Source organism: Ylistrum balloti, unplaced genomic scaffold (assembly GCF_031769215.1).
Source record: "Ylistrum balloti isolate Yb309-2 unplaced genomic scaffold, AGI_CSIRO_Ybal_v1 Utg371146, whole genome shotgun sequence".
Lineage (NCBI taxonomy): Eukaryota > Metazoa > Mollusca > Bivalvia > Pectinida > Pectinidae > Ylistrum > Ylistrum balloti.
Genome location: NW_026782628.1, coordinates 112,858 through 134,650, shown reverse-complemented (window position 1 = coordinate 134,650; position 21,793 = coordinate 112,858). Strand labels below are relative to the sequence as shown.

Here is a 21,793-nt window from a genome sequence, read left to right as displayed (position 1 = left end):
CTAACATATACCACAGTGGGAACCCGTTATACCCTAATATTACTAACATATACCACAGTGGGAACCCGTTATACCCTAATATTACTAACATATACCACAGTGGGAACCCGTTATACCCTAATATAACTAACATATACCCCAGTGGGAACCCGTTATACCCCAATATTACTAACATATACCCCAGTGGGAACCCGTTATACCCCAATATTACTAACATATACCCCAGTGGGAACCCGTTATACCCCAATATTACTAACATATACCCCAGTGGGAACCCGTTATACCCCAATATTACTAACATATACCCCAGTGGGAACCCGTTATACACTAATATTACTAACATATACCACAGTGGGAACCCGTTATACCCTAATATAACTAACATATACCCCAGTGGGAACCCGTTATACACTAGTATAACTAACATATACCCCAGTGGGAACCCGTTATACACTAATATTTCTAACATATACCCCAGTGGGAACGCGTTATACCCTAATATTACTAACATATACCCCAGTGGGAACCCGTTATACCCTAATATTACTAACATATACCACAGTGGGAACCCGTTATACCCTAATATTACTAACATATACCACAGTGGGAACCCGTTATACCCTAATATAACTAACATATACCCCAGTGGGAACCCGTTATACCCTAATATTACTAACATATACCCCAGTGGGAACCCGTTATACCCTAATATTACTAACATATACCCCAGTGGGAACCCGTTATACCCTAATATTACTAACATATACCCCAGTGGGAACCCGTTATACCCTAATATTACTAACATATACCCCAGTGGGAACCCCTTTCACACTAGCATCTCTTACTTGAGCCGATTGTAGTTTAATGTGTAGATGTAATTTAAACTGCGTTTCGTTTTACAATAACTCATGGTCATGTGAATATTGTAAATGATAGTGTTGATACCCTTAAGTTATGTGCACACGCTTCTACTACAAAACTAAAGACCTTTAAAAAGAATATTTGCACTTCAAGTTTCACATAAGTCTGAATTAATGAATGTGAAAGTGAGCATACCTGAGCTGAAAGTTCACGGCGCCGTTTACGTCTTTGCTAATCAGCTTTACCAAAGCATTCATTCAGGTACATATCAGTTATCTGTTATGTTTTTTTTTTATTTTGAAGTCATCCATCTTTTTAAATATTGTGTTAAGTGACCATGAAAATTCTGCTCTCAAACAGGATTTTCCTAATGCTATGTTTCGGTGTATCTGATTTGTATGATGTCCGAAAAACGGGCTGACAAAACAGTGTAACAAGCGGCACGTTTTCGTCAACAAAATATGTACGAACACATTTTGTGTCACAAACGTGTAGTTAGTAACAGAATTTTTACTCAAATACATATTTTGTCACTCAGTTGTTATTTTTGTTGCCAATGGCTCAAAGAAAATATGTAATTATTCGAAGCAAATAAGCATATTGCAGATGTATCAACATCACAATTCTGAGGCTAAATGTCAGCTGATGACAGACAATGGGCATGCAGACAGAACTTCCACAAATTACCATGTGCACTTTAAACATTGTATATTCTTTCATAATAATTTATAATACCATTTTGAGTTTGTACAGATAGGAGTTTATGCTGTAAACATCAGCAATGTTTTACACCAGAAGTCTGCTCAGGTTAACATTCCACAATACTTTCAAAGCAGAAACACTCTTGTAACGTCCTACAGTTGCTCTAAGCCCATTGCATCAAAACTTTGCAACTTCAAACAAACGGTGCAGCAACTGGATGTAGATGACGTCAGCACTAATCTTCCGTCAGCCTGTTCTTGTTCTACCTCTGCTTATAACTAAGGTCCAACTGGTGAGTTAAGCATTATTATAAATATTAAGCTACGAGAGCTTTTCAAGAAAGGTCCTATGTAGCGTGAAACCCCGTCCGTTAATTTGGATGTGAATTTCAAGATATTTATGGATTCTGTTGAAAACTATGCCAACGAATGGGCGAAACGAGAACATGCTTTGTTGGATTTATTTTCTGAGTGGGTTAAGTCTATTGGGTCCATCATTAATAAAAAAAATTGCAGCTTGAAATCGGAAATGAAAACAAAACACAGGTTCGCTTTCCTCGATCCTCATGTTAAATCCACACTTCAATATTTACATGGCAGGTATGTAATTGTGCCTGCAGGTACGGCGTCCAATAACTTGATCTTTGTCTGCAAACATTATTACATTTCCTGGATATAAAAAGAACTGGACTTGCTTGATAACGAAGGAAACCCCACCTATAAATTATGCAATCTTTCAAAAGATAAGATACTGACTAAGCCTGGTCCGGTATTACAATCCTTTAGATTGCCTGTTGCTGATAAGGATACGGACCTCCCCGGTTTATATTATATATTAACTTCACAATGTTTTATTGCTAGCTCGTTTAACTATTCAAACAAGCCTTTGTCAAAACAACTAACCACCATTCTAAGTCCTATGAGATCTGGGGTATGGACTTATTGTGATACTCAAAAGTGGAATTAATAGTATGTGGATTTTTAAGAACTTCAAAGAGCTTTTGACCAATCTTCAACACCCTCTTCTAAAAACATTTCTTCTATAAGAACATTTGATTTTTCCACCCTTTACACCACCATACCCCGATTCGAAACTCAGGGAACTCTTCGTTCTCTTGTTATGAGAGCTTTCTTCTCCAAGAAAGGTGAACGGCGATATAAATATATTGTTATGAACTATACCGAGGCACATCAAAATCAAAGAATAAATCTGAATGAAATCATAAAACGATAGAGATTTTGGTTAACAACATCATCGTCGAGTATGGTGGTAAGATCTTCAAACAGACTTTTGGCAAACCTATGGGAACCAACTGCGACCCTCTGTTGGCTGACTTGTTTTTGTTTTCATACGAGGCTGAATTTTTTGAAGAGCTTATCAAAACAGGTTACAAATACCTTGCCAAGTCGTTTAATTTAAACTTCAGATATATTGCTGAAGTTTTGTCTTTAGGTAACAAGAAATTTATTGCCTACATCCATCGTGTACATCCACCAGAACTGGAAATAGAAAAGATGCGACAGACTCTTCTACATCAGCTGCTTATCTCGAACTTTTCATACAACAAAACCAACATGGACAGCTTCCTATCAAGTCGTATGATAAATGTGTTCATTTCAATTTCTCTATTGTGAATTTTCAATTTCTAGATAGCAATATACCGGCATCTCCAACTTGTGGAGACGCTTTTCGTGCAAGAAGTCGTCAACTGACCGACAAACTCGTAACACAATGGTTCAAAAGATGCAAGTTAACGAAAATTATGTGGAAGTTTTATGGTCATCAGTGATTTCATTGACAAAAATTCTATTTTGTGCGACATGAAGCTGGACGTATATGATGCTCGTTAGTTTGCCTGTTTTCGGATACCTTGTTCTAATTTTAGAACGTGACATAACTTACTTGGGTTGACCAGAGTTTACTTGGCGGGTGTCGTCGATGAAGCAGAAGACGCTTACTCTTCCGGAACACTTGGTCTTATTCTCCTTGAATTTTTCAGGTGTGTTCGTGTAAACCTTTCTTTTGTTCATATTTTGCTCTAGTTTTAGAGCATTCGAGTTTGAATTATGATTATGTTGCTATGTTTGTATTTTCTTGATATTTTTTTTGCACACATTAAAGAAATAAATATATAAAAAACGAAAATAATTACCTGTGCAACATGGCAAAACAAAGCAGGTCAGTATGGTGAATCAGAAAGTTCATTCCAGGTTTAGACTTCTGAAATAACGTGCCAACTCTCAATGTCAGGTTCCATTTTTTATTACTTCTGATAATTTAATGACAAATGATATTAAGCAGTTTTCATTGTATAATTCAAAACCTTACCATATTTAATAAATTTTCTTTCTCGAATGAATTTCAAAATGAAGCCCATACCAAAATTAACTCTGGGTCATATTATGCTTGCTCAGACTAGCCAAGATGTAGTTTGTCGTTGACCAAAGGTCATGAAAGTCATTAAGGAGCTGATTTAAAATTACATACTGCTGTAAGGCCTAGGGTTAGGGATAGGGAAAACAGAGCTGTTGAGCTGTGACTATAGAGGCTCTGATCTCTGACGCTGATCAAGGACAGCTTTATACGGACACCCATCACTACAACACAATGTACTCGATGACATTCTGTCACATCCACTTTAACTAGTCCAAAGTGGACAGAAGTACTGAAATGATGGCATGACCATGTATGTTTTATCATCTTCATCGTAGCAGGTTTCATCCGGAATACCTATGTGTCACCATACTGGTGCAGGCCTCATCGTGAATACCTATGTGCAACTGTACTGGTGCAGGTCTCGTCCTTAGTACCTAGGTGTCACCGTACTGGAGCAGGTCTTATCGTGAGTACCTAGGTGTCACCGTACTGGAGCAGGCCTCATCGTGAGTACCTATGTGCCACCGTACTGGAGCAGGCCTCAACTTCTGAAAACTATGTGCCGCCGTACTGGTGCAGGCCTCATCATGAGTACCTATGTGTCACCGTACTTGAGCAGGCCTCATCGTGAGTACCTATGTGCCACCGTACTTGAGCACGTCTCATCGTGAGTACCTATGTGCCACCGTACTGGAGCAGGCCTCAACTTGAGAAATTATGTGCCGCCGTACTGGTGCAGGCCTCATCATGAGTACCTATGTGTCACCGTACTTGAGCAGGCCTCATCGTGAATACCTATGTGCAACCGTACTGGTGCAGGTCTCGTCCTTAGTACCTAGGTGTCACCGTACTGGAGCAGGTCTTATCGTGAGTACCTAGGTGTCACCGTACTGGAGCAGGCCTCATCGTGAGTACCTATGTGCCACCGTACTGGAGCAGGCCTCAACTTCTGAAAACTATGTGCCGCCGTACTGGTGCAGGCCTCATCATGAGTACCTATGTGTCACCGTACTTGAGCAGGCCTCATCGTGAGTACCTATGTGCCACCGTACTTGAGCACGTCTCATCGTGAGTACCTATGTGCCACCGTACTGGAGCAGGCCTCAACTTGAGAAATTATGTGCCGCCGTACTGGTGCAGGCCTCATCATGAGTACCTATGTGTCACCGTACTTGAGCAGGTCTCATCGTGAGTACCTATGTGCAACCGTACTGGAGCACGTCTCATCGTGAGTACCTATGTGCCACCGTACTGGAGCAGGCCTCATCGTGAGTACCTATGTGCTACCGTACTGGAGCAGGCCTCATCGTGAGTACCTTTGTGTCACCCTACTGGAGCAGACATCATCTTGAGAAACCATTTGCCGCCGTACTGGTGCAGGCCTCATCGTGAGTACCTTTGTGTCACCGTACTGGAGCAGGCCTCATCATGAGTACCTATGTGTCACCGTACTTGAGCAGGTCTCATCGTGAGTACCTATGTGCAACCGTACTGGAGCACGTCTCATCGTGATTACCTATGTGCCACCGTACTGGAGCAGGCCTCATCGTGAGTACCTTTGTGTCACCCTACTGGAGCAGGCCTCATCTTGAGAAACCATTTGCCGCCGTACTGGTGCAGGCCTCATCGTGAGTACCTTTGTGTCACCGTACTGGAGCAGGCCTCATCGTGAGTACCTATGTGTCACCGTACTGGTGCAGGTCTCATCGTGAATACCTATGTGTCACCGTACTGGAGCAGGCCTCACCGTGAGTACCTCTGTGTCACTGTACTGGAGCAGGCCTCATCGCGAGTACCTATGTGTCACCGTACTGGAGCATTACATTTCTCACAACATGTATGTGTGACAACAACTTAGTAATTCATTTTTTCCACATTATAAAACATCCTACATTTTTTGTTTTGTTTACAACAGATTGTGATAGTATCTGGCTTGAATTTTCTCATTTTCTGATATCAGACTCCCATTACATGTTCAGAATCCTAGTTGAGCATTATTGCTGACAAGTCTACCTTTCATTTCCGTTTTTCAGGTGAGGAAAGGGCAAAGTAGTGAAAGGGTGGCATAATTCACCAATTCAAGAATACAATATTCCTACCTTGACAACTTTACCTTCTATTACTATCCAGCGATTTATTATGACTGAAATTTACAATTTCTTTTTTTTCAAATACATCAAGTGTTTCACTTTTTAAGTTTCTTGTACCAACATCATTATCTTTTCCTATTATATAGTGTTATTTAGTACATACAGTAGTAGGCTGATTAGATTTCATATGTCAAACATTTCAAATCATCATCTTTATTTTTTAGTGTACTATCACTTGATTGGCCTCTTAGAGAATTTTGGCTAGCTGTTTACCTGTTGAAGCCAGAGACTGACTGATTTCAAGTGTGATTTTATTGCTTCCAGCCACCACAATCTTGTCTCTTTTGTTCTATTGACTGAAGTCACCACTTCCAGTTTGGTGGACTGTCACTAATTCTGGAACTAAATACTGTAAGTTCCTCAAGATGTTTAGTCGGAATGTTGTTCATCATACTGGGTGTATCTGTATCAAACAGCGGCCAGATTGACACCCTCAAAGCAGGACGTGCTGAACCAAACCTGTCAACAAAAAACATACCTGTTAAACAAAAAACATACCTGCCAACAAAAAACATACCTGTCAAACAAAAAACATACCTGTCAAACAAATAACATACCTGTCAAACAAAACATACCTGTCAACAAAAAACATACCTGTCAAACAAATAACATACCTGTCAAACAAATAACATACCTGTCAACAAAAAACATACCTGTCAACAAAAAACATACCTGTCAAACAAATAACATACCTGTCAAACAAAAAACATACCTGTCAAACAAATAACATACCTGTCAAACAAAAAACATACCTGTCAAACAAAAAACATACCTGTCAAACAAATAACATACCTGTCAAACAAAAAACATACCTGTCAAACAAATAACAAAAATTTAGGCCTAGATTCTATATTCAAATTGCACTTCCTCCCTCTCTTCTTTCTCATCCAACCAAAGTTTGTGTAAATTCAACCAATGCTAAGTTTTAAAGGTGAAATCATAAAGTCATAAATCTCCCCCAACAAATACAACCATAAACTTATGTCAGTTTTTATTGACATTCTTTTTCTAAGTAGATATAGAAGAAATATTGCTTCTAAATGAGTGTGACAGGCTAATACTCGTTCTCCATAGCTTACTGGAATGAGACAAATTAATACCCTACCTGTCCTCAAAAGCTTACTGGAATGAGACAAATTAATACCCTACCTGTCCGCAATAGCTTGCAGGAATGAGACAAATTAATACCCTACCTGTCCGCAATAGCTTGCAGGAATAAGACAAATTAATACCCTACCTGTCCTCAAAAGCTTACTGGAATGAGACAAATTAATACCCTACCTGTCCGCAATAGCTTGCAGGAATGAGACAAATTAATCCCCTTCCTGTCCTTAATAGCTTGCTGGAATGAGACAAATTAATACCCTCCCTGTCCTCAAAAGCTTACTGGAATGAGACAAATCAATACCCTACCTGTCCGCAATAGCTTGCAGGAATAAGACAAATTAATACCCTACCTGTCCTCAAAAGCTTACTGGAATGAGACAAATTAATACCCTATCTGTCCGCAATAGCTTGCAGGAATGAGACAAATTAATACCCTACCTGTCCGCAATAGCTTGCAGGAATGAGACAAATTGATACTCTACCTGTCCTCAAAAGCTTACTGGAATGAGACAAATTAATACCCTACCTGTCCTCAAAAGCTTACTGGAATGAGACAAATCAATACCCTACCTGTCCGCAATAGCTTATTGGAATGAGACAAATTAATCCCCTTCCTGTTCTTAATAGCTTTCTGGAATGAGACAAATTAATACCCTACCTGTCCTCAATAGCTTTCTGGAGTCGTCTACAGTGAGTCTTGTTGGTCTCTGTAAACAATTGTAGAGCAACAAGGGAGGGACGCTGAAAAGAATAAAAACCCATTAATATCCATTGTATATGAAATGAGAGTTAGATGCATATGATAATGCATTGTTCTTTTTTTTTGTTATTGGTATAAAATAATTACAAATAATTTATTTAATAATCCTAGTTTTTATGTTAATGACTGCAGTACATCTTGACTAACTTCGATAATCTGACCACGTTTCATTGCTGAAATATATCTTATTCAAGTTCCAATAAAAGCTGTGCTGGCATTACCCCCACCTCCCATTAACAAACATTCAGTTAAAATTCCATTCATTTTGAATATTCTTAAATTACAGATGATGAGTTGAAGAGTTCAATGAAAAAATCAATTCTACCACACTTATTATTATTGATCACTCTAAATGAATATAAGTATGTATTTATGTTGAAATTCATCACGATTGATGAATATATTGTGTAAGTACAAACATACATACTGGTACTCTTAGTTTTGCAAAAGACTCCTTCATACAACTAAACTAGTGTCATTATTGTGTCTGGTTTACACAGGTCTAAAAAGTTGCATACTAGGAGGGATAACAGGATAATTGTGAACACATTTCAATTTCATTACCTACAAATTAAAAAAACAAGATGCCTAAAGGCTAATCTGGTATTCGATGTTCATCAAAAATAGAAATGGTATTTATCACAAATATATAGACATGTACACAACTGGCACTCACAGTGGGCAAATCCAATCAATTTTAACCAATTTCTATAACAAATGGCTTCTAATACTCAACTCTAAACAGTGACAGCTATCACCTGGATTATAAGTATTTGCTATTTCTTTTTCTTTTGATTTGTCATCCTTGGAACCTAACACGTGAATACTTTACTTAAAAGCCTTTTGGTTTATCAGAAAAAATCTTTTAAAGGTTTTAATAATTTGACCCCTGTGATTTGGAATATGACTTACCATGTCATTTCTCTTTTTGAAATCTTTGTCCAGCTTAATCCCAGAGATCTACCAGATAAAATGCATACTTCTGGGCCTTTTGGGTACTCAGAAGTAGTTTAAAGGTTTGAACAAATTTGACCTCTGTGACCTTGAATAAAGGTCATGGTCATTTCTTTTTGCAAACTTTGTTGGACCTCATCATGGGAACACAACAGCGAAATACCATGGTTCTACACCTTTTGGTTTGTCAGAAGAGGTTGTTTTAACTTTTAACAAATTCAACCACTGTGACCTTAAATGCTTTTCCTAAATCTTCAATGAACGATTGATACACAGCAGCATTTCAGATAAAGTAATATACAAGAGGCCCATGGGGCCTTAACTGTCATCTATCTGTAAAGATTTACATATGATAGAGGTCAAAAACCTATTCCACAGTACTCTACTTACAAAGAAGATTTTGTTCATTAAAACAATTTTTTGGCAAACTTGAAATCCTGTTCCTTTTACATGTACCTATTGGATGTCACAAGTTGTGATAACTAACCTCAACAACATCACAACTTTTGATAACACACATCAAGAAAGTCATGGTTAGAATGGACATCACAAGTTGTGATAGCAAATATCAACAACGTCACCTTTAAAATGAATGTCAAAAGTTGCGTTATAAACAACATCAGCAAAGTCATGAATGCAATATGTTCAGACTAACACACAGAAGTTACTTACATTGGCAACAAGGGATATAACAGAGGCAGAGTCTATTGTTCCACCGGATGACATAACACACAGACGTTGTAAAGTCTGGCAAGACTGAGCTGCCTTGCAGAAATGGGAGTCAACTGACAGGTAACCATGCTCTACCCTGTAATGTAAGTCAAATATTTACCATGTGTATATATGTGAACAACATCACATCAAAAGGAAAGCTGGAAATCAGGTCTCACCTGTACACCACCTCAGTAACACACTTATAGTAATATAACATAAAGTATAATAAACTTTGATGTTGAGATGCAAAAAAAATACAAAAAACTCTAACAAGACATTTACCACCCAAAGTAGCTTTTACACATTTATTACTGGTAAATTGTACACATGCTTATACTTTATTTAAAAAGATTTGACAAATGCTGAAAGATGGCAAGCTTCAGGAATAGTTCAATGTTTTATGACATACAGACAAGTAGCTGCTAGTTTTAATGTCAGCCATTCTGTTATGTCACAGTTAATGCAGAATGTGAACCAAACCAGGTCTGGCAGACCACAAGAGACTACACATGAAAAAACCTGTAATGCACATCAAACCTATTGGCTTCTTGTATCACCATACCAAATTTGAAAGGAATTGATCAGAGAATTAAACAGTTGTTGCCTTTCCTACACAATGTCCATATTTACTAATAAAAGAGGCTCAAGTCTGTTAGCATGATACCGAAACAGACAGTGATTGGGCAAATACAAAAGGATTATTAATGTAAACACAAAACAAACAAAAATTGAAAACACAAAACAAAGTAGGATATCTGGAAATAGATCAAAATTATATATAGTATGGAGCCAGACTCTGATATAAGGCCACTGTTCACGCAAATGTAACTTACTGATCAAAGTTATCTTGTTGGAAAAGAGTCTATTATTCACACCGCTAACTATATAATTATTATTATCACTATACAATGGCTGTTGACAGTATATACATCTTAGTCAGATTAGTATGTCATGATAAGATAGTCATCACTGTTTAATATTTTATATTGCTTCAATGATACATTTGTCTATCTTTTACTCTACAACTTTAGAAAATACCATCTCTTCATCACTGATGTTAAACACAAAGTGTTACAAATCATTGACAACCTCAGACAGTGACCAGCCTAAATGTACCAAACCTTGTGTGATGATAAATATTAAATATCAGGGTCTATTTATTTTGGATCTACTGGATAAATCATTTTACCTGAGATCTTTGAGAGCTTTAAATTCTGGCAAGGACTGGCAAAGTTGGCGGGCAAAATTAGGGTGTCCCATCAGCCCTATGTAAGCAATGTGGAGGCGTTCAAGGAACTGACAGCCTGTTGCTATAGCAACCAGACATGATCCTGTCATGATACCTGTAAATACAAGTGTAAACCTTCATATTTTTTGAAGATATAATCACAGCCTGGTAGCTTCAATGTGAATAATAAACAGATATATGCATTGACTTTCCATCATTGCATAGTTCTTCACAGTCCTCTTATGCCAGCTGATACCTTTCAAAGCACTGTCTGGCTTTAAAACACAACAGAACACGAAGTATGTAAACAGTGAATGAACTTAAAAGAATAGATCCCCCTTATTCTGTGGTATCCTTCACAATGATTATTCTGATTTCGAACTGGAATTTGATCAAGCTGACAGCCAGTGAAATGTTGTTAGTGATTATGTTACTACCAAGGCAGATATAATTAACTGTAAATGTTTTATTTTACATGTGTTTTCTAACGTTATACATTATATTAAACATTACAAAATAGTATACAGGTAATTTAACAAGATGGTTTGTCTCTTCCTACCTCTCTATAAGAGAAAACATTCTTGACCTATGTATATGTTCCCATGCAAATAAGCAAGAGACACCCAGATTGGGTCTACATCACATTCACTTTCCCTACATATCATACAAGAGGCCCAAGGGCCTTAACAGACATCTGAGTTACAATGCCGTCGATCTTGTAACATGTCATAGAAATAACCTTGTTAACAGAGTAAGACCACTTGAACTGCAATGTAAACTGTGAATAACATCAACTGCCATCCCATGCTAAAGTTAATGAATAGATCTTTGAAATTTGAGTCAATTTTGCCCCTTTAGACCTTATTCATTATTCCCTGGGGGTCAGTAAGGATCAATGTGTGCATATTATGAAAATGCCATCTTAAGTTATAATTGTGACTTAATTTGAATTTTTTCAAATAAAAAAGACAGAAAAAAATATGATCTATAATGTAACTTTCCTACATAAAGTATTGTAAACATTACCTTCTCCCCAAGGGGAAATGTGAGACCCTGACAACATGAACTTTACAATTTTGGCAAAGCAGTTCAAGACATTTCCATTCTTCCATACATGAACAGTATTTAATTCTACATTATCTGGGTATGGAGAAGAAGATTTTTGAAACTTCAATAAATTTAACACATTTTGGCCCCATCCTTCAGGCACCTGGGGGTGGGAACAATATAATTTGGTGCACCTTTGGCCATTGAAGACTTCTGCAAACTTTCACTGAAATCAGTTAAGGGGTTTTCCAGAAGAAGTAAAAAATGTTAAAGTTTATGATGCTCAATGCCCGATAAAAGGTGATTGAGACTTGTCTCAAGGGAAATAAAAAGTCAATAAAAATCAGTATTTCTTAACAGGAAAGCCCATTTCCCACCAAAGCTATCAAAAAATAGCATGATCTATTATATCTTTGTTACTGACAAGTTGTTTAAAGACTTAAGTACATATGACCCCTGTAACCTTGAAAGTGGGTCAAGGTCTACATTAAAAAAAGAGGCACACAGGGTCTGAATCAATTACTTGTTCTGTTGCTTACACAGAAGACTGTCGGGTTTTTAAAGTTAAATTTTACAAACATAAAAGCCTCTTCATCCAGCATGTTACTACACCATGACTCATCATCAATTAATTAAGGCTGGGTCAAAGCCATTTATTTGAACAACTTGGTAGCACTTTGTCCCTGCATACAACAGGACCCATATAGAACTCTGCACACCTTGGTTACTGTGAAGAAGTCATTTACATATCTTACAAATTTAATCACTGTGACCCTGAAGTGGGTAAATTTCATTCATATTATCACACTTGGTATCCCTTCATCCCACCATGCTAGATAAACAATATCCACCATTGGCCATTGGATTATTAAGAAGAAAAGTTTTAAGAATTTTTTTTCAGATTTGGCCTAATGTTACCTAAACATTGATCAAGGTCAATCAATTGCATTAAATTTGTAACTCTTCATCCCAGAATGCTATGGAACCTATATCAGTACTCTGGGCCTTCTGGTTATCCTCTTCAACCTTAAAAGCTGGACAAGGTCATTCATTAAAACAAACTTGGTATCACTTCCCTTCAGCATGCTACAGAACTCATATCAGTATCCTGAAAAGCAATTCTTCCCAGCATGCTAGTGAACCAATAACAGTACCTAAAACATTTGGTTATTGCTAAAAAGTCTTTTAAAGTTTTTAACACATATCACCCTTGTGACCTTGATGAAATCATTTAAACATATTTGACCCTGTAACCTTGAAAGCTGGCCAAGGTCAATCATTAAAACAAACTTGGTATCACTTCCCTTCAGCATGCTACAGAACTCATATCAGTATCCTGAAAACTTTGGTTATTAAGAGGTCTTTTAAAGATTTTAACACATGTGACCAATATGACCTTGACAATTGGTCAAGGTCAATTATTTGAACAAACTTGGTAACACTTCATCCTTGCATGTTACAGTGCCAATATCAGAACCCTGCACTTTTTGGGCAGGTGAGCTTAATTGTCTTTAGACATAAATGTCCCATGCATGCAAGTATCAGTTGATGAATTTGCGTAAGTGTCTGAGTGACATTTGATCCTCTATCTTGACCAAGTGTAGAAAATTATGATTCTGAGGCACACAAACTAGAAGTGTTGAGAGATTCTCAAGATATGACAATAGTTAACATAACCTACCAGGAAGGCCAGCTAGCTGGAGGTATTTAAGGTGTTTCCATTTACGGATACAGAACAGTCTTTGGTCATTAAGAGCTGCTGATTCTGAACTGAAATAAGAAAAAAGATTGAAAATACAGATATTGGAGCATAGACACTTATCAATGTGACAACATGGAAACAACAAAGAACACTATCTGACCTAGCTGAACTCTGATCAGTTTGGAAAGATATTGTTAGGGTTTATTCATGGGTTAGATGGTTTTATTATTAAGACAAGTGATCCCAGAGGGATCTTGGTGCCAAGCCAGAGAAATAGAAACAATAACATTAATGCGTCAAATCCATGATTGTTGCCTTTCTGCCCGCTAAAATAAAATAAAATCAAAAGAGCACAACTTGGGATAAAGGGAAACTGACTTATGATATTTGGGAAAGATCCATTAACAACTTCTTGAAAAACAGAATAACAAACAAAAGAGGCAAAAGGGGCCTGCACTGCTCACCAGGCTAATTCAGCTATTCAGTCATTTAACAAGGAATTTCAAATATGACAAAACATTTCTAAAATAATTTCCAAGTTGGGTCCCGACCTTGTTATCAAACAGAAGTTTGATTCACCGATTTGGGACAGAATCAAGGCATTCATACAAAAGAGGGATTTTTGAAAATTTCTTTAATTTCCACTATTTGGCCCTATCTCAGAGAGTCGACGCCCTCTATTTATACAAAACTAATTTCCCTTCACCCAAGTATGCTTCGGATCAAACAAGAACAGAATCCACAAAAAAAAGATTTTAAGGGATTTCCTCTTTTTGGCCCCCATCCCTCAGGCTCCTAGAGACCAAGAAAAAGTATTTACACAAACAAGATTCTCTTCCCAAAGGATGCCTCAGATCAAATTTGGTCAAACTATGTTCAGTTGTTCATGACAAGTAGCATTTTTGGTATAAAGCTGACCGACCATAGCCGATGGATGCCATGCTTTGGAATAAGTTCAATAGGCCTTTGGACCAGATGAGCTGAAAACATTTATTGTCAAAATCTAAGATGGCCAAAATCAGTAAGATACAATTCATGACCAAAGGATCCCTACATGCAAAATTTGAGAAAGGTCAATCAAGTGCTTCTAAGAAACTTTCATTGCAAAATTGCAAGATGCCCATATGTCAGTCATTTCTTTTTCCAACTGATCTTGAATTCTGAAGGGCACAACTAGGGGCCAAGGAGAGCCTATCTACAAAAATTTGAAAAAAAATACTTTCCCTAATTCTCAATGAAAAGTGATCATAAAATTTCATTGTCAAAATCAAAGATGGTCACCTGTCGGACACTGCTTTTCTAGTCTTTCCTAAAACTAAAAAATTTAAGAAAGATCCATCTAGTATTATAGAAAGAGTCATTACAATCTTTCCTTGTTCAAATCTAAGATGTCCTATCACTGACTTATTATTTCTATGTAATACAAAAACAAAAAGGAAATAACTTGCCATCTTTCTCAGGGGAACCTTCATTGGAAATTTGAATAACATCTATCTAGTACTTCTAAATAATAACAACAGCTAGGATGGTTTTATAAGCAGATGAAGGAATGGACAGAAGGATGGACCAATGACAGGCCATGGTTGTCTGGTAATTGGAATAGCATATCCTTACTGATGATGGTGGGCTTAAATAGCAGGGGTATACACAAGAGGTCCTATAGGTAAAATCCCTCACTTGTTTACACAGAAGACTTCAAATGTACTTGTGTTCAAATGACTTCAGAAGAAATCAAACATTTTAAGAAACTTGTTATCCATAAATCATGGTATGTTACAGGACCAATATTGAATATCTGCCTGTTCAACATCAATTTTTCCTTCAAATGACTTCTTCTCATTAACTGAAAGAGTTCTGATATGTACAAATAATGGTCACGGAGGTCAAATGTACAAGTAATGGTCACAGAGGTCAAATGTACAAGTAATGGTCACAGAGGTCAAATGTACAAATAATGGTCATATAGGTCAAATGTACAAGTAATGGTCACAGAGGTCAAATGTACAAGTAATGGTCACAGAGGTCAAATGCACAAATAATGGTCACAGAGGTCAAATGTACAAATAATGGTCACAGAGGTCAAATGTACAAATAACCGTCACAGAGGCTAAATGTACAAATAATGGTCACAGAGGTCAAATGTACAAGTAAAGGTCACAGAGGTCAAATGTACAAATAATGGTCACAGAGGTCAAATGTAAAAACAATGGTCACAGAGGTCAAATGTACAAATAATGTTCACAGAGGATGGCCATCACATAAGGTCACCTGCACTTCAGGCTGGTGAGTTGAAAATACAGCATATATTCATTCAGTTTTTCTGAAGAAGGATACTAACCATGGTTTGTACAGGCACGACTTTGGCATTAGTCCATTGTGACCCTGATGGACTACTGGTCTAGTTAGCCCAGCATTTACCAGTTCAAACTTGACCATCCCTGGACAGCCCCTGACCAAGGATTCCAAACCTCCTGTATCAGGACAATGGTCAATCTCTATGTCATCACAGTCACTTGAGGTAGAGGGAAATGCCTTAGGAAGAAAATAGAACTTCAGTTATAATTATATACTATTTACATGTAAATATAACCTACAGTATTTCTAGGTGTATAGACTGTATGAAGCAGGAAAAATAACAAATTGTCATGTAATCTTGCTTACAAATCATTTTACTTTTTCTTCAACATTCAAGTTTGCAATACTAAATTTTTAAAAAGTACTTGCCAAATTCGTCAACCAATGATGTTCCTGGAATTGGGGAATAATTCTAAAACATTTAAAGCACTGATCCAATTTCAAATTCCAGACAAAATCATCTAGAATTGTTCTAGAGCATTTTTCTTGAACAAATTAACGACATTTCCAGAACACTGATGAATTCGTAACTTATGAGAACAAATTTTATAGACCATCTTAGAAGAATTCAAGAACTTACTATGTCCTGGAAATGTTTTAAGAATTCTGATGTTCTTGACAAATCTCCAGAGAGCTTCAGAACAATGTGATAAGGAACCTACTACTGGAGTTTTTCTAAAAATGTTCTGCAACAATTTCTTTTGCGATTGAAGAATAGTCCATAAGAACAAGATGATCAAGGTATTTTGTTGATAAACATTCCATTCAATGCAAGTATCAACCACAACAAGCTCAGGATAAGTTGGTAGTAGGGTTATTAATCTTGTCGACTGGTTTCGCCCAAAATTTATGGGCTTCATCAGGACAACAGATGTATGAAATTTTCCCCTAAAGTACTAAAACTATGGGCACGTTACATTATGACGTACACAATAAGGGTCACATACATGACCTTCCATTATATTCTAACTGCTAGAAGAAGCCTTACCTTTGTACTACTGACCCCAGTTCTCTGCCTCTTCAGTGGAGGGCCTGCTCCACCACAACTTGACATTTCTTTACATTTGGCACTTTGGTAACTACAGCAACAGCAAGATACAGCTAAAGACTTCAAACCTAAAAGAATTAAATTTCAGAAATTGATAGTAAATATTATGTCATGGTATCCAAAAGGTAAACTTTAAGCATGTGTTCTGACTCAAACTTCTTCAATCTCAAGTTTTCTTGATACTTTAAAATCAATAGAAGAGATCTCTGAGGAATCCTAGCACCTAACTTTTATTTGATCTTTGTTTTTTTTGTTTTATCTTTTCCCTTCTTTTCTCCACTTTCTTTTGTTTTTACTTTTAATCATGCCAAATTTGAAAAATGACAATAATGATTTTTAATTGTCAAATTCAAGACTGTAACCTGTCAATAATTTAGCTTTTCTAATTAGACCAAAAAAAAATAGGGCAAACTTGGTAACAAAGTGAACTTATCAGTACTTCACAAGAAATAACAATCTCTCAATGTTAAAATTCAAATTAGTCATCTGTCAACCATGTTGTTTTTCTAGTCAGTCCCAAAATCAAAGGACAATTCAATTATATGTGTTATAAGTATTGTATTTTATTGTATTGTGGTTGAGGTAATTTAATTCGTGAACAACCCTTAACCTTACATCTGATTATTGTGTGCTAAAAATTAACAAACCAACACAAGGAGTTTTCTGCAAAACCTTCAGAAAGACAGTAAAAAGAAAAGGCTTGATGACATTTTCATTGAAGCAATATGATGCTATTTTAACACAATTTACAAATAGACAAAATGACTAATAATTTCAATGGAAAACAAATAGTGAAAAATTTCATAGGAGGCACGTCGCTAACTTACCATGACAGTTGGCCAATAGCTGTGACACCCGTGACGTGACCTCAAGGTCGTGCATGTGTATTCCCCCCAGATTAACTTCAGTCAGAGAATGACATGTAGATACCAGTCTAGAGATTCCTGCCACATCCACCATCTACAAAATTTACAACAGGCTAGCCTGTAAGTGTTATCAGTGTTATGATACCAATCACATGAATGTTTGTTATGATACACAAGTATGATATGACCTTGTGGAGCTATGATTGGCTACCATGTTATCAGTGTTATGATACCAATCACATTTGTTTGAAGTTATCTGATGATGGTGGGCTAAAAATTTTAAGACTTAATTAATCTCATTTTTACAAAACTTCATCCAAGATCTTTATATACTCTCTCATATTTTGTACCTACAGGTAGACCATAAGAATTGTACCTGTTGTCTCCATTGCATGACTGAAGAAGCAACTCTTAGTAAATTTGGGATCTGATTTTTTTCTGTCCTTCCTATACAATTAAGACTTGATAATTCTCCCTACATATAACACAGGATTTGCACCTTAAGGAAGGCTTTAGATTCTGGCCCCAAGCCGAGATATACCAGAGTCTTTGGATTATGGCAACTAGTCTTCAGAAAATAAAAAATTTACATTGACATGAACAGACAGACAATGCCATACCAAAATATGTGTACCATCAAAATGTTTGACAGCTGTTATGCATAGTAGTGAAACAACTGGTTTGCCTATTGTCAGTTCAATGTGACTGGGTGGGCTGTCCCGTTGGCCGTGTCTAAAGCGTTGGCAGTACACTTCATGTATTCAGTTTGGTGCTATCACCAGCATATTGCAGCCTCCAAAAATCACACACACAGGACAAATGCGCTCACCTTGCATTATGACTGAGGGAGGCTGTCCTAAAATTACCATAGCTGTTAATGGGACATTCATATAAAAATAAGAACAATCTCCATATCCAATATTAATCCAACAAATCTATTTCTAATTTTTGTCTGCTGATTTTTTCTTGATATATGTTACTGCAGGAATTTTCTTTTTAAAACCTTGTTCTTAATCAGCTCTGGATACTATACATGTTTTAACTTCAAACAATCAGTTTTCTGGTATAAAATCACACCATTTCAAAGATTATACAAAAGATATACAAGTGAAAAGCAGCATCTAATACAAATTTAGAGTTGGATACAGTAGAGCCAAACAATGAATTAAAACTGCATCATACAGCTGTTTCATCCTTCTAAGACTCGTCAGTGATGCCAAACTGAGGAAAATCTTAAGTGCCAAATTCTAAATTGAAAGGCCCCATAATTCAATACTTTGGTAATTTTCATATAAATATCTGATAATTTTAGAACAATGTCAAGTATATGTGTATATTCTGAACTGTGCTACTATTTGAATGAATTAAGATATGTGGCATGCAGGTTAAGGCAATTAAATCTCTGGAACTAATAGTTCACCAGCAGTGTCTACATGTACCATATTTGGATAAATGTAAAATCTCAGTTCTAACCAAAGGATCAAAGTTGTATTTTTCATATTTTTAGGTATTGACCCATTGGGCACAATTGTCCTATGCAGAAGTGAACCAGAATTCCATCTAGCTCATCCAATTAATTAGGTGTAATTACATAAAATACTGAAATTTGTCATTACAAAAATGCACACAAAGTTCTATCATATAGTATATACTAGTAACAATCAGGTATATAAGTGTGATGTTACATCTGTAGGGTATATAGTTTAGTGTACAGTCATTTACCTCTCTACTTGGGTTGGTGAAGATGATCTGACTATTTCTCAAATTTAAACTCCTCAGATTTGGGCAGACACATATGAGTGATGTAAGATTACTGGTGGGTCCTTCTTCTGATGTGAAGTATGTGTCTGACAAATTCAAGTATTGCAAGTTTGGTTTTGGAACCTCTGGATCAAACACATGTGTAAAAATCTTCTGTATTGAAATACTGGAAATGTCCAAATTTTGTAATAGATATTGTGACTTCCAAAAGATATTCCAAAAATCTGTCTTTATTTCACTCCCAAAGTTTGCAGATGGATTAAGCACAGTAGTCATCTGTAACTGCAGTTTAGCCACAGACAGCAGTGTGCCATAATAAAATATCCTAGCAGCAGGATCTATTGCATAGTTCAGTGAAATTTCCTTCACATTTTTTAAATTTTCAACTTTGTCTACATTGGGTTGTAGGAGTAATTTTGGAAGACCACATCCTAAATTTGGATGACCCAGCACATGGAAGCTCTCCAAGTCTCTACAATGTTCGAAAAATGTGGTTTTCTTCTGTAGGAACTGTACGGAGATAGAGGCTTCTGTCCTAAGAGAAAGTGGCACTTTGAAGTGAATAGTGAGATGCTTGATCCCCATCATTGTAAGCCGAGCAGCATTATTGCCCTCCAATTCTGTATCAAACTCATCCATGTTTGTGACAGTAAAGGCAAATGTTACTAGATTTGGAAGACCACAGAGAATTTTGATTAGTTTCTTGGGAGTTAGACTTATATCTAAAATGTAAAGTTCTTGAAGATTTGTACATCTCTTCAGGGCATTTAAGACACTCTGTCCAGACAGCCAGTAGCAATGACTCAGGTTCAGGCGATGAATGCGAGGACCACCAGCTTGAATATACATTTCAAATGCCTTTTCACTTGTCTTGTAACATCCCTCAAAGTCTGAATTCCTGTAAAGATGAAAGGTTTCAGCAGTTAATCATGTCAGTAAAATTAGTTTTGTTGAAGCATAATTCAAATGACACTGTAATATGTAGAGCATGCACATCTAACTGGTTAGAATTCAACCAAATTTCACACCATATGTGTTGTGAAGAAGCATTTCACATTGAATCAAATAAAACATTTATATAGCATTACTGTTAATGCTTTCATAATTCTAAATATTTCTTTTTTTGTGTGTCGTCTGAATCGGGAGAAATGTGTCGGTGAGATAAATAGTGTACTTGAATATAACAAATAACACCAAGCGTCATTGTGTATCCAAAATAAACACAAAGGTACGTCGTACTTTACTTAATCGTGAATTCTTCGATTGGCAAGTATGGACTATTAATATCGGCTGCTTGACATTTGCTTTGTCATGAAAGGTTCCGAGTATCTATTGCCGATTTAATTTTTTTTTGTAAATAAATTACATGTGCCACATGAAGAAGATCGAGCCTAGAACGCCAGAAACCCCTCCGAACCTGTCATCAGTACACGTTTGTGTATAATATTGTGTCTAGCACAGATTTAAGTGGTGTGAATTACCAGACAAGACTCCTGTCCGATGAAAGACGTCTAAGCATATGATTAACATGGCGCACTGCACACAGATCTTCGCAAGAAAGGAAAGAAAGAATATGCAGCACGATATTGTCTGGTAAAATCTCAAAAGCAGACACCTGGTCCGCCATCTTTAAAGTTGGAAGCGCCATTCGATGCTTTTGAGTTATTGTTTACTCCAGTTCTAAAAGTTAGAGATGTTCCGATGAAGATGGTTGCAACTATTGTACGAAATGGAAAAATAAAAATCCGGATTAGTGTGACGCTGGCTTTTTACGTATGACTAGAGACGTCTCTGGTATGACCAATCAATTAATTTCATACATTATATTTGTCAAATATCAAATCACTCAGCTTTTTATAGCCATTGATCTAGAAAATTTTGGGATGATAATGATAAACAAGGTAGTACTTGTAATTCAGTATTTTTTTGAAATGATCGTTGGTATGTTGTAACACAAACAAACATCAACCTGTTAAGAATCGTTTCTTTGCCCAAATATAATACATATTATACATTACTTGCTGTATTTAAAATACGTCCGAGAGCTACTAGCGTTTTGGATTACGTCTGGATTACGTCAGAGCGATACTTGTTATTTGGATTACGTCAGAGCGATACTTGTTATTTAATTAAACAGTCACTACATGTATCCTGTTTGGAGT

General features: G+C 36.7%; 1 protein-coding gene across 1 annotated transcript; it reads right to left on the bottom strand.

The window, feature by feature from the left end:
• Positions 1 to 5,607: 5,607 nt before the first annotated feature.
• On the bottom strand, positions 5,608 to 21,258 carry LOC132561100 (F-box/LRR-repeat protein 18-like). Its single transcript, XM_060225831.1, has 10 exons — positions 21,113 to 21,258; positions 19,593 to 20,529; positions 17,832 to 17,964; positions 16,945 to 17,072; positions 15,940 to 16,133; positions 13,581 to 13,669; positions 10,814 to 10,967; positions 9,583 to 9,718; positions 7,855 to 7,937; positions 5,608 to 6,548 (listed from the first exon to the last, which is right to left on the bottom strand). The coding sequence occupies exons 1-10, from the start codon at positions 21,256 to 21,258 to the stop codon at positions 6,392 to 6,394; spliced, it is 2,157 nt and encodes a 718-aa protein (XP_060081814.1). The 3' UTR covers positions 5,608 to 6,391.
• Between the last annotated feature and the right edge of the window lie 535 nt (positions 21,259 to 21,793).

What these genes read in the sequence shown, in the direction of transcription:
- LOC132561100 (XM_060225831.1), bottom strand. Translation starts at nt 21,258, where the DNA reads ATGGCGGACCAGGTGTCTGCTTTTGAGATTTTACCAGACAATATCGTG. An exon ending in TCGGACAGGAGTCTTGTCTG is followed by an intron (nt 20,530 to 21,112) that starts GTAATTCACACC and finishes TCATCTTTACAG; the next exon opens with GAATTCAGACTTTGAGGGAT. An exon ending in CAGAAAGCTATTGAGGACAG is followed by an intron (nt 6,549 to 7,854) that starts GTAGGGTATTAA and finishes TTTTGTTGACAG; the next exon opens with GTTTGGTTCAGCACGTCCTG.